Source organism: Diadema setosum, chromosome 1 (genome assembly GCF_964275005.1).
Source record: "Diadema setosum chromosome 1, eeDiaSeto1, whole genome shotgun sequence".
NCBI classification, from domain to species: Eukaryota; Metazoa; Echinodermata; class Echinoidea; order Diadematoida; family Diadematidae; genus Diadema; species Diadema setosum.
The window spans coordinates 11,805,298-11,817,937 of NC_092685.1; the positions used below are offsets into that span (position 1 = coordinate 11,805,298).

The window sequence follows — 12,640 nt, forward strand, 5'->3', positions numbered from 1 at the left end:
TGTCTTCTCGACATCTCGGGCCAAAAGAGAAGGCGAAAAGACAAATTATGACTACTTAGACTTGTCTATCCGAAAAGGAGAGAAGACGAGATCTCACGACTTGTTTTCTCGCCTTATCAGAAACGAGAAGGCAACAGGACGAGATCTCACATCTCATCCTTTCGTCTTCTCGGACCCGAAAAGGTCGAGAAGGCGAGGAGTTATCTATTCTTCTCTGAGTCACTTTATATAAGCAGTGACGATGCACGATTAGACAATCGTTATCTGACGTGTTTTGCCTTCCATAAGTATTATTAATACGTGGTGTTCACAGTATTTTTCTTTTTGTTTTCGTCTTGATGCAGTTTCTCTTGTATATGTCCAGTTTGGGCATTTTTCCCCACTAATTTTGATTCATAATTACTGAGAGCATTTTTTTTTTTTCGGAGAAGGGACAGAGAACAAGTGAGAAGATCCGACATTGCTTATCTAAAATCAAAGGATGAAATTTCAAAATGTAAGAAATGTGAATATGAAGGAAGGCAATACATGCTCTTTTGTTTTATTTTGATTTAGGGTTTGTTTGCTTGTTATCTTGTATATTTTGTTTTCGCCCTTGTGCACCAGAGGCTCCTACATACGTTAAGACAGGCTTTAATGTCGACTTAAAATTGACAATATTGTGGAATTCAAATCCGTGACCAGCCGGGAACTTCTTCACCTTCTTTACAATCTTTTGCGGAGTTTCTCTAAACTCCTCTTGTTCCGGAATGCCAAAATTGGTACTGGCTACTTTTCTCAGCTCGCCAAACACAACCTTGATATTAAAGAGCGACATATGCCACCAATATCTGCAGCTCACTTTTTGGCTTATCATCAGTATCAGCAACACTACACTCATCAGGATCATGTTCAAAACAGCAGTTACAATGGTTTGCTTAAATGTTGTAGATTGTGTTGCATACTACGGCACTGACACTGACTAATCTCCATTTTAATGGAACCTATAGGCCATGTCGCCCAAAGAGCGTGCTTTGCTCGAGTTAAACAATGTTCACTCTTTGTTACTACAGGTGTAGTATGTCAAAAACCATTAGGTGTGATGGCATGCTGATGTGTAAACAAAGAAAAGTGATCGCAAGTATTCCGAGAATGTCAGCGCAGGAAAGAACCTTATGATGAAGTCTTTAGTTCTTGCAAGGAGTACTTTTTAGCGCGCGATTTTCAGCATCAGACAATGGACTTAGGAGTGAGTGGACGGGCTCCAAGGCGTTTTGCCCCTTGCATAGGGTTGCGAGCAGGAGGGTTTCAACATGCCGGCATCAGATCTGTGATTCTCTGCAAATGCAGAAAATAGTGCACACCCAATGCTGTCTAAATCAATGTGTATGGCGCCAAATAGAAGCCGGACATCACTAAACATAGTTCCTTTCCAGTAATGGTAAAAACTTCAGGGTGTATGCAACCTAATTTGAAACCATTATGTTCCCGTTTCGTGTCTTCGTACTGCTGCTAGTGGCGACCTTGTGGGCCCACCTACTCTCTACATCGGTTGGAGTTCGGCTTGGCGCCATTTCAGGGCAGGAGGTAAGCTAACATTGTTCAGTCGGGAAAATTTGATCTCTTTAAATGTAAGCAAATCACAGTCATCTTTTATAATTATGATGAGGGATGGTAGTGGAATAGGATTCCACTAAATATAAAGGTGAAAATCTTTTTGACATCGAAGTTTTGAGGACGACATGAAAAGTTCTAACGTGGTTAGTCTGTACGTTCTTGACTAATTCACTAAAAGCACATTCCAATTCTATGCTAACCTATAGACCTATATCAAATGCAGCTCCGGTACGAAATGTGTAGCAATCGATAGAGTTTGATAACACAGAATCCAGCCTTTACACACAAGTGTAGTAAGAGAGTACGATAAGTGTAATGTATTTGAAATTACTCATTATTAGTAAATACTCAAGAGTTCATTTTGCACCCCATCTTTTTTTACCGAAGTGATCTGAACTCCATACCTAAGAAGTCACGTGAGCATTCCATAGTGCCAGAAGCTTGACTTGACTGCTGTCAAGCTCTCTTGTTGATTTCTTGAATTTCCACCACTTTCTTTCAGAATTCGGCATGTCTTCCTTACAATAATAGTTGGTTAATGTAGCTGTTACAATGTGTCCATGAGGTTGATCTTCCTCTTCTTTTTTTTTCTTCTGGTTCCGTCTGCCTGCTTCAGTCTTAAAGTGAAGGTAAACCCTAAGAGCAATGTGGATTGAGTGAAAGCAACAACATTAGTAGAACACATCAGTGAAAGTTTGAAGAAAATCAGACAATCGATACAAAAACCGCTGGATGAGGAGACTACTAGAGGTTATGACGTATGAGTGGACAACAATATAAAGAAAATATAAAGAAAAATCCACAAAAATACATGTTTTCATGAAAATCACAAATTCCATCAACTTGATACTGACATATGTTAAGGGAAGCAATTATTCCCCGTGCTTTCTGAAAGCGGTTAGTCAAGTGCTCTTTCATAATACTAGAAAAGTGATTTTTTTTTGTTGAATTTCCTTTATATTTTCTTTGTATTGTTGTCCACTTATAAGTCATAACCGCTAGTAGTTTCCTCATCCAGCGGTTCCAACACCAAAACTTAAAAAATTCATAACTTTTGCATCGATTGTCCGATTTTCCTCAAACTTTCACTGATGTGTTCTACTAATGTTGATGCTTTCACTCAATCCACATTGCTCTTTGGGTTTGCGTTCCCTTTAAAGATTCTTGTGAATCTTTGTTGCTGTTGTTAATTCAAGAGGCGCGTCATTCATTCTTGAATATTTGCGGCAAATCTTGTGGAATCATTATGTAGTCTTTTAGCAATACATTCCCTCATGTCGAATGAATTATTTAATTTCTATCCATATAAATAGGTTATAGTATAGGACTTGGTTTCAGGTATAGATCTTGAGAGTAAAACTTAAGATTTTTTTTTTTGTTGCTAATGCCAATGGAGCGGCGACTGTACAGGACGCACGTCACGAGTTCGACACCCACGAGTCATCCAGCTCACGAGTCATACCGCCCATGAGCTCGGCACTCGAAGGCAAATAAGACCCATGAGTCCAACATTAAAGGGATGGTATAGTATTAGTGGAGATGAGAAATGGGCCTTTAACTTTTTGCGAGAAATCAAGAAGCCACTTGTGAAATAGTACAGAGCATACCTTTCTAAGAGGAATTCAAAATTTTTGATGAAAATCGATTTTGAAATGGCCGAGACATCCAAAACAACGCGAAACAAAGCAATCGTAATAAAAGTTGGGTCCCACCTTTTATTAGGGTTGCTCTCTTTTGGGTATCTAAGCCATTTCAAAACCAATTTTCATCAAATGAACATCGAATTCCTCTTGGATTTTCATGTTCTTTCATATTTCATAAGTTGTTTCTCATTATCTCACCAGAAAATATTAGAAACCTGAAGTTAGGTCTCAACCATAACTATACAGTCCCTTCAAGCGAAAAAGGCCCAGGAGACCGACACAGTAAGGCCCGTGAGGTAATGCCGATCTCGTGGCTCTTTTTTATTACCTGGTGTCGAACTGATTGTAGGCCTTGTTTGCCTAGTGTTTGACTCGTGGGTCTTTTATTTTTCTTTTTTTCTTTTTCTTTTTTTTTTGCCTATGTCGAGCTCATGGGTTGTATGACTCGTGGGCTGTATATGATTCATGGACTTTTTTTTTTTTTTTTTTTTTTTTTTTATGTTGAACTCGTTGGCCGTATGACTCGTGGGTGTCGGTCCCGTGGGATGAACCGTGGTATTGTACCAAACCCTAACCTGATCAACTGACTTTATCGATATCTTGGGATCAATATGCACCAAATTAAACCGCCATTGGTTTTGTTTGTATTCCACCAATGCAGCGAAAAGAGCCCGAGTTTCGAACAGAGAGAGACCAAAGTGTTCCGAGCGCCATACCTCAGGGGTCGCGTAAGTATTTGGCCAGAAACTTGACTTGATAGTCTCTTTGACCTAAGAGTAAATTTTCTCTCTCTTTGACTGGCAATGTCAAAAACAGTTTCTTGAGTACACGAAAAGGTGTATATTGAAGGCTTATCATTGCTGTCGGCCAAATTCCGAGATTCAATGCCATCTTATCCTGGTCTAATGACTGCTCGGGGCAAGAAAGATATCGTTCCTAAATTTCGTAAAGCACAAAGATATATCTAGTCGGTCAGTAAATTCTTCTTTAAATGTGCAGGCAGGGAGATCGAGAAATGCTTCTCATTTTATTTGCTGAGAACGTTGTCACATTTCTCCGTAAAATTGTCACTCAAAAATTCAGTAGAAAGCTAAATCACCTTTTCGGGAAAAATGTCACATTACGATCCAGACTGGAATAGATGGTGTGATACATTTGCTACATCAATTAATGTAAGCCAGTTATGGTTGAAACTGCCTGGTTTGTTATGAGCTGAGAGTTCTGTCCAGCATGGTGTTTCAGACCATATCAAAATAATGTGGCAGCAACGTCGAGCAAATCATACGTCCACTAGGACCGTTAGCCTCTGTTATGCTCATTTGATGGGATTCCATATATTTTTTTTTTTCGAGAGAGAGAGACAAGTGTTAGCTTTCTTTTTAGTTATTTTATATGAAGTAACATGTAAATGACTTCCAACACTAAACTAATTCAGATAGATTAGAACAGTTTCAATTGTATGGACCAAATAATCAATGATGATACAGTAACGCTGGAGTACCACATGCAGGAATGTAGAGAAATGTTATTTGGGCTTATATACGTAAAAGCAAGCTTGTTCAATTGCAAGTCGCATTAAATCCTTGATCTGAAACTAAGAAATCGGACAGAAAAAATAGTGAAACCCCCCCCCCCAAAAAAAAAGAAACAAAACGAAACACAGTGAACAGCTGGTGAAAAGACTTATCTTCAAATTAATTTGTTCGTCCCTAGCTGTTTTGGAGTTATGGTGAGCAAGTTTGTAAGTCAGGTATAGGATTCCTAAACGATATCTGTGTCATGCAGGAATGACAATACAAGAACTTAGCAGGGGCCCGTTTCATAAAACTTGTCATCAGTGACAAGTTGTCATAGATGTGACAAGCTACTAACATCCTTCCATCTGATTGACTGAGAGCAAATTTGTCATAGAAATGTGGCAGTTGTCAGTGATGACAAGTTTTATGAAACGGGCCCCAGGCGATTCCATTTATTACTGTAATTTACATCAATGGACTTTTAGATATAAAGTACGAGTATGGGTACCACAATTACTTGTTCTCCAAGCTCGATATTTTTGATCAGCAATTGCTCTGATCTGATTATACGTGATTCAAATGTAGCCTCTATCGATTTTTTTTTAAAGCGGATTAGGCGGCATAGGCATCACTTTTTCGTCATCGTCGTCGTTGGCGTCATCAACAATATGGCGTACTCTCTCTAACTTTACACAGATCTGAGTTATGACCGTCAAACTCACCCCATACAGTTATATAACCTAAAATAGCGCCGAGTCTGGGTACAGCCCGACAGGGTCAAAGGTCAAAAGGTCTATGAACTTGTCCTAATAAGCACTGTCCTCACAAAAATGTGTACTCTCAGTCACTTTCCACAGAAGTGAGCTATGGCCACCAAACTCACATCAAATAAATGCCGGTCTGTTCAAATATTGGTGATTTCCGATAGGAGGGAAGGTCAAAATGTCAAAAAAGAAAATTCTCTGATCTCAGCGCCGTATATTGTGTGCTCATAATAACTTTCAACTGCTTTGAGATTTGACATTACCTAAAGATGCCGGTCAAGTTGTAATATTGGTCAAGCAGACAAGTTCAGAGGTCAAAAGGTCAATGAACTTACATAAGAAACACTGTAATTACAAACTACGACATGCGGGCGGGCGAGACATCTTGGCGTATACATTGTTTTCGAACAATCTGACGGAATGAAAATAAATCATGCTTCCTCCGAGTAAATGTAACTTTTTATCTACCGGATAACTGCACTAATTCCATATAATATCATGTAAAATATATTCAGGGAAGTTTGCATTGGACTTCAATAAACTACTGTTATCAATATAGAATCAGTGATAGCTGAAACATGATCAAATAATGGGGGGAGCATTGGCAACCCCAAAATAATTAATTTGCCATTTTTTGATCATTTTTTATTCTGTTTAGGTGACTTTCTTAGCTTGTCACAAGGATATGATGGGAAGCACAGCGTCAGCAAGAGAAGTTACCATAGCAATGCCAAATTTCTGATCGACAGAGACGCCGACAGCTGCAATTACACCCGGAAAGAGTCATCTGGCAACTTCACATATGAACTGTTCGACGGAATGACGAAGTGTAGTCAAAATAGGACGATTCCCGCCGGATTTCTCATCCAGATACGCTCCAAGGATAGACTGGGTTTCATCACCCAGCTCCGTTTTGGCGAATTTGAAAACGCAGGCAATGGCTCCTGCCTCCACGATGAAGTGCGTCTTGCTCGTCCCGATTTTCTGGATCAGCCGCCAACTGATAAAGTGTTGTGCAATATGACGTACACATTTCCAAATGATTCCAACCAAGCTTTGATCGAAGTCGTATATAAACCAAATGAGGATACCAATACTTCAGCGTGGTACTCGGTAGAAGATGAACACAATATTATGTTCTACACGGAGGAGACACCATCTGGAAATACTTATGGTACATACATTGAGGAAGACGCTCATGTTTTCGCCGAGCTTGTAACGACAGACGATGATGAACTCTCGGAAGAGAGTGGTGACGAGTGCATTGAAGTTGAGGGGACAATGATACGTTCTCGTAACATCCCCGACAACGAAGCAACTTGTTCGTGGTCTTACTCTCCAGAAGATGACCTGGATGTTACTCTGACGTTTCTGGTAATTGACTTAATGGTTCCTATCGGAACTGAATGCAAGGACGCCCATGCCTTTATCAGTATTCGAACTTGGGACGCAGCAGGATATGACGCCGAATCTGTGGTGTGTACTGATCAGTCCGTAGGAAGACAATTTGTATCATCTGCCCGCATCATCCTCACCTATCATCCATCTTCTCTTGTGAGGCGGGGATTCATTGCTGAGTTGAGAACACAAACAGATACAGACAATGACCTTTCAACTACAGATGCATATTATCCATCTACACTTGCGAGGCGGGGATTCATCGCAGAGCTGAAGGCAGAAACGACAGAAACCAATACAGACAACGACATTTCAACAACAGGTGCATACCATTCCTCTTCGCTTGTGAGGCGGGGATACATCGCTGAGTTGAAGACAGAAACGGCAGAAACCACTGCAAGAAATGATGTTCCAACAACAGATGCATATTTCAGTGACGAGGACGAGGACATTGAACCGTGGCAACAGGTTAATGACAGTTTTCCCCGGCAGTCAACATTGGTACACCATTTGAAGGCCCAGGCAGGTACATTCTCATCGGTTGGATACCCAGAAAACTATCCGAGGGTTCGCATGAAATGGAGCATCAATGTTGGGATAGGAAAGAAAATCAGACTCGTGTTTTTGGATATAGATATTGGCTTTACTCCGCCAGCCGCATGTACTCCCGCGACGCCGAAAATAATTCTCATTTATTCACCACCCACCGCAGATAGCCAGCATTACTGTGGAACGTTCCCGCCACGCAATGTCACATCAACTGGTCACATTTTTGCTGTCACGTTTTCTCCAAGAGCAGGGCCTTTAATTGGTCGTGGGATTTCCGTAGAATATACCTCCTTTAAAGACGAAATAACGTCTTTTCGGAGCAATGTCGATAATCTTGATTCACTCCGCATTTCACCGACTCAACTTGAACCAGCTTCACCGCCAACGTTAACCACACGACACATTCAAGTCGAATCCAAATGTCGAAATCTTGTGGCCAACGTAACTGGCACAATTTCCTCACCTGGCTATCCCAGGGGCTTCGCTTCGAATCAAACCAGTTGTTGGGAGATTCGCTCCGATGCCTCTGACGTTATTAGACTCCGATTCATGAAGTCCAATCTTAACTCCACGCAGACAAATCCATGTAATCTACAACTTGCCTACGTGAGCCTGACCGAAAACAATCAAAGTACGCAGATCAACTGTGGATCCGTTAATACTACTTTCATATCCTCTACGAACCATTTGAGAGTTGATTTCAAGAGCGTACGTAGTCAGGGACCTGGATTCCTGATAGAGTTTGATTCCATGCCAAGAGAAGCTAATCAAACTCGGAGCCCAGTCTGCAATGCGAGTAGAGACATTGAGTCTCGCATTGAGCGAGGAGAAGCATTTGCCCCTGCTCTGATGAGCAGATGCATGTGGTTGGACGGTTCTTGGCCAGAATGGTACACTCAATCTCACAAGGAAAGCGAATGGTTTGCGTCCCCATCATTTCCGGATTATTATCCGCCGGCTTCTCACTGTGTCTGGATAATCAGGGGAGTGGAAGGGAGCAGTGTCGCCATTCGGTTCAAGAACTTTGATCTTGGGGAAGGTGATTTTGAGGACTGCAGCCTGGTCAAAACTTTCTTGCGCATTAGGGATTGTGGCACTGGCATACATCAGACCCTTTGTAGTGGCAGAACTGTGCCTGAAGATCAGGTAATACCATTCCATGTAGTTTACATCGAATTCATCGGTGAACAGGCGAAAGGACAAGGATTTCAGGCATATTACGAATTTAAATACATCGGTAGTGAAGAATATACCGGTCGTATTCCACCCAAATTAATGCCTCGACCTGAGTATCGTCGTCATCAACTGACGCCACGGCCAGAACCTCATTCACCGAGTTCGACATCAATATACCGCGATTACACCGTACCCTCAATTGGAAACGTTGATATTACCACGGATTCAATGTGTAAGTCTGCTGGAAGCGATGTATGTGGGGACCATTTTCAGTCAGAGTATGGTTATTTTTCCTCTAGAAACTATCCAAAAGAATTTCCTATGGAGAATCACTGCCGATGGGAAATAAGTTCAAATGATACTACGAAGATGATTGCTGTTAAATTTTTGGACATTGATCTCGGAGTACCACCCAGTACAGGGCCATGTGATACCCGCTACAGCTTTCTTGAAATTAGCATTTCCGGGGACACCAGAATACTCTGTGACACGCAAGGGCCGAATATATTCACCGCCATGTCAGGTGTAGTAAGTGTCGAATTCTCCTCACTGTACAGTAGCGGTCGTGGATTTTGTGCAGCATTTACAACTGTTCAGTCTACGTTTAATGGCAGCCTTGCAGACTTGCAATTTCCTTGCGTCTGCGAAGACGTATATACGAATGTGACATGGGGCGCAGACAACGAGAATCCTGAAACAGCCACAGAGCCAGAGACTTGCCAGTTCTTGCTCACGGATACGTCAGGAACCTTCCCTCGAGATGATTTTCCATCGCCGTACCCACCCAATTATGAATGTATTTGGACGTTATTGGTTGAAAGCGGCATGTATATCCATCTTGAATTTATTAGACTCGATGTAGACGCACCTCTGGGCAAAGAAAAGCAATGTCTCCTCTCCGATACTCATGTCCAAGTAACCCTGTTTGATGGAGACAACGTCCATCAAAGGCGTATCTGTTCAGAGGATGACGCGTCGGTGCCACTACCATCAGCTACAACCGCCATTATCAAATTTAAGTCGAAGGACTTATCCAGTCATAATCACACCGGATTTCAAATGTCTTATTCAGTCGACCCCACGCGGCGAAGCTTTCCTGGTTTGAGAGGGAATTATTCTGCCAGCAATTCCTCGGAAGATGATTTTGGTTTCAGGGTGTTCGACGACTATGACTTCCCGCTGCTGTCTTCCGTTCAGTCTGAAGACTACGAATCAATGTACGACACTGACAGAAAGGAAAACCCTAATGAGAGACCGCGATTAACGCTGGTTATAGACGACTTCACAACTATTGCAGATTATGTCACAGATATCATTACGGATATTGTAACCGATGATGACGCAACGACACTAGAAGACAAGGGACCCGAGTGGCGTAAAGTTCCGAGCGACTCCGCGAGGTACTTCGATGGGGTGGTGAGCACTGGTTCGATGTCACCGCCTGACCCAAGGCCTCCATCAACAACTAAGAAGGCAGATCTGACAACGAGATCCCAAAACTTGCAACGAGCATCGAAAACTCAACCAACAATGGAAACGCCGACCACAACAACGGAGACAATGCAAACCACCACAAAATATGTGTCTCGAGAAGACAACGAGGAAATCCCTGGTAAAGGTAAATATTTCACGTAACCGAATATCTTGTTCTTAGACCCATCTCTGAGTACCAGGTACATTAAGTTTTTTGTTTTTTGGTACGCAAGTCATTACAAATTTTCCCTTATACGTGTATGCGTTTTTCATGAGCGCATGAGCGACGCAGTGTTTAATATTCAATTCAATTCAATATCAATCTATTTCACACTTCTCGTGTATATCAATATTACATCAAAAGTAATAGCACAAGTTCTTGCACCTTGTCAATAATGTGCAAAACAAATAAAATCAATATACGTACATGATATATATGCACTGTAGTTATGATGATATAACTGGTCGAAATCTCGGTTCGAGTTGTACAAAGAGAAGTGTGACGTAGGCCTATAAGAGAAGTGTGACGTATAAGAGAAGTATGACTTTTAAGAAGAGTATAATAGATGTGTAATGTATCTATTTCAAGAAATCTGTACCTCTTTGAATGGTTGGAACGAAAAAAAAAAGTAGCGACGAAGACGAAGACCTATCAAAGTATTGCCCTTTTCTCCTTTACCTGTATCCAGGACGACGAATGACTGATAAGCAGATTGGGCTCACCATCTACATCTCCACAGGAGTGGCGGCAGTTCTCATCCTCTCCCTTATATTTCTCATTCTCTACTGCGCAAAGAACAGGTATGAGGTCTATACGCTTTCATAAAGCTAATGTCAAAGACTATCAGGTCAATCTCTCCTAAGTCTTTGCATTTTCTTATTCAATTTCTTTGGAAGTTTCTTTTAAGGCGAAGGAAAAAGCATGTATATCTGACACGACCGGTTTTACTATAATTTGAAGATATGAATTCAATACTACAAGCTTATGCATCTTTTTTTTTTAATCAAAATGATCATTTCGATACAATGTAAATGTTACACCTATGCTGTTGTTCACAGTTACGTCTTGATTTAGCTGTAAGTTCGTGAATCTTATGGTAAAAGGTGAACCAAACATTAATGTGTTCAACATATACATAGTGAAAGGTGAATCAAACAATGATGGATCCACGTAGACAATCAAAGTATACCCTGTGTGACATGTACCTGCGTGGTTCTAAGTACAGCTGTACATGTCGTGCTCAAACATTACAATGAACTTCTTTTTGACGGTGACGTAAATGTGCCCGTTATGCAACCTTTCAGTTGATGTATTGTGAGATACTTCGAAAGCTAATCTATGAGGTGTGCAATAAAAAGAGGTATATCAAGCATTTTCTTCTCTCGCTCGTGGGCCTCAACATGCAGGAAACGAAGGGGCAAGGCTGATTATGACGTAGATGCTGCTGACGAAGCCAACTACTGGCAGACTTATAAAGACTGGGCCAGAGATTGGGCCACTGAGCCCGTGGGCTCGGCACTGAGCACCAGGGATGCAGTTCATGGAGATGACAGCTTCTCGGCGGGAAAGCAACCAACCGGCGACATGGCAGAAGAAGATGCGGGTCATTTGAAGACAGTGAGTGCTGTGGTGAACGCCCCGCACGTGGATAAACCGCCGAGGAGTTTCGACGACCCGGAGAGACTGGTTTAGCATTATCCGATTTTGGGCAGTGGTGGCGCAAGGCAGGAATGCTGAGGATTGCGATGAGACACAGGAAATGTAGCTAAACAAAATACTCTCAAAATGCACACTATGACGCCAAGAGTTGAATCAGAGGATGTGTGTACTGTCATGTTGTTATCATGAAACTAAACAAGACAACATGCTATCTTCTTTTTTTTTCTTTTTTTTGGGGGGTGTTTCTCCGATTTGTTTTTCATAACGAATGTAAATTGTTTAAAGAAAAATTATTGTTCAGACATTCTCCTTGATAACTGATTTGGTCCGACATGGACTATACTTATACCATGGAGGTAGAAAAGACCTCCATGCTTATACCAGCGTGTTTATATAGTTATACCATGGAGGTTCTACCTCCATGGTTATATGGAGTATAATGGACAAGCTTTTCAGTAATATACACTAGTTGAATATATGTAATTTGTCATTGCTGAAAGCATCGATATAGACACGGATATCATGTATTATATTGTGTATATTGTAAAAATTTAATGTGAAATGTACCGTGAGTGGTGTGATTTGGTTACACAACCGCTCAATAAAAGAATTAATCACTCAAGGTATTATGAAGTTGAATATACTTCGAACATACTTCGAATATACCTAGTAGGCCTAACTGTATAGCAGAAGTATATATTAGAAACCAGTTTTGTTACATGTTCTATATTGCTTTCACACATGTCCAATTGGGACTTAAACCATGACGTCTCGTCTTAAGAACCATGCCCCAAGTAGATCACTAAACACAGTCAATCCATTGAGAGGAAGGACTAAATTGGAGCATATCTGTGGATTATGATA

At 41.2% G+C, this 12,640-nt stretch overlaps 1 protein-coding gene across 1 annotated transcript; it reads left to right on the plus strand.

The window, feature by feature from the left end:
- Window positions 1–1,252: 1,252 nt before the first annotated feature.
- On the plus strand, window positions 1,253–11,914 carry LOC140226942 (uncharacterized). Its single transcript, XM_072307374.1, has 5 exons — window positions 1,253–1,566; window positions 3,901–3,967; window positions 6,179–10,261; window positions 10,806–10,917; window positions 11,524–11,914. The coding sequence occupies exons 1-5, from the start codon at window positions 1,462–1,464 to the stop codon at window positions 11,807–11,809; spliced, it is 4,653 nt and encodes a 1,550-aa protein (XP_072163475.1). The 5' UTR covers window positions 1,253–1,461; the 3' UTR covers window positions 11,810–11,914.
- Window positions 11,915–12,640: the final 726 nt, after the last annotated feature.

Excerpts from the sequence above, each read along its gene's own strand:
- LOC140226942 (XM_072307374.1), top strand. The coding sequence starts at position 1,462 with ATGTTCCCGTTTCGTGTCTTCGTACTGCTGCTAGTGGCGACCTTGTGG. Across the intron at positions 3,968-6,178 it reads CGCCATACCTCAGGGGTCGC|GTGACTTTCTTAGCTTGTCA; the intron begins GTAAGTATTTGG and ends TATTCTGTTTAG. Across the intron at positions 10,918-11,523 it reads CTCTACTGCGCAAAGAACAG|GAAACGAAGGGGCAAGGCTG; the intron begins GTATGAGGTCTA and ends CTCAACATGCAG.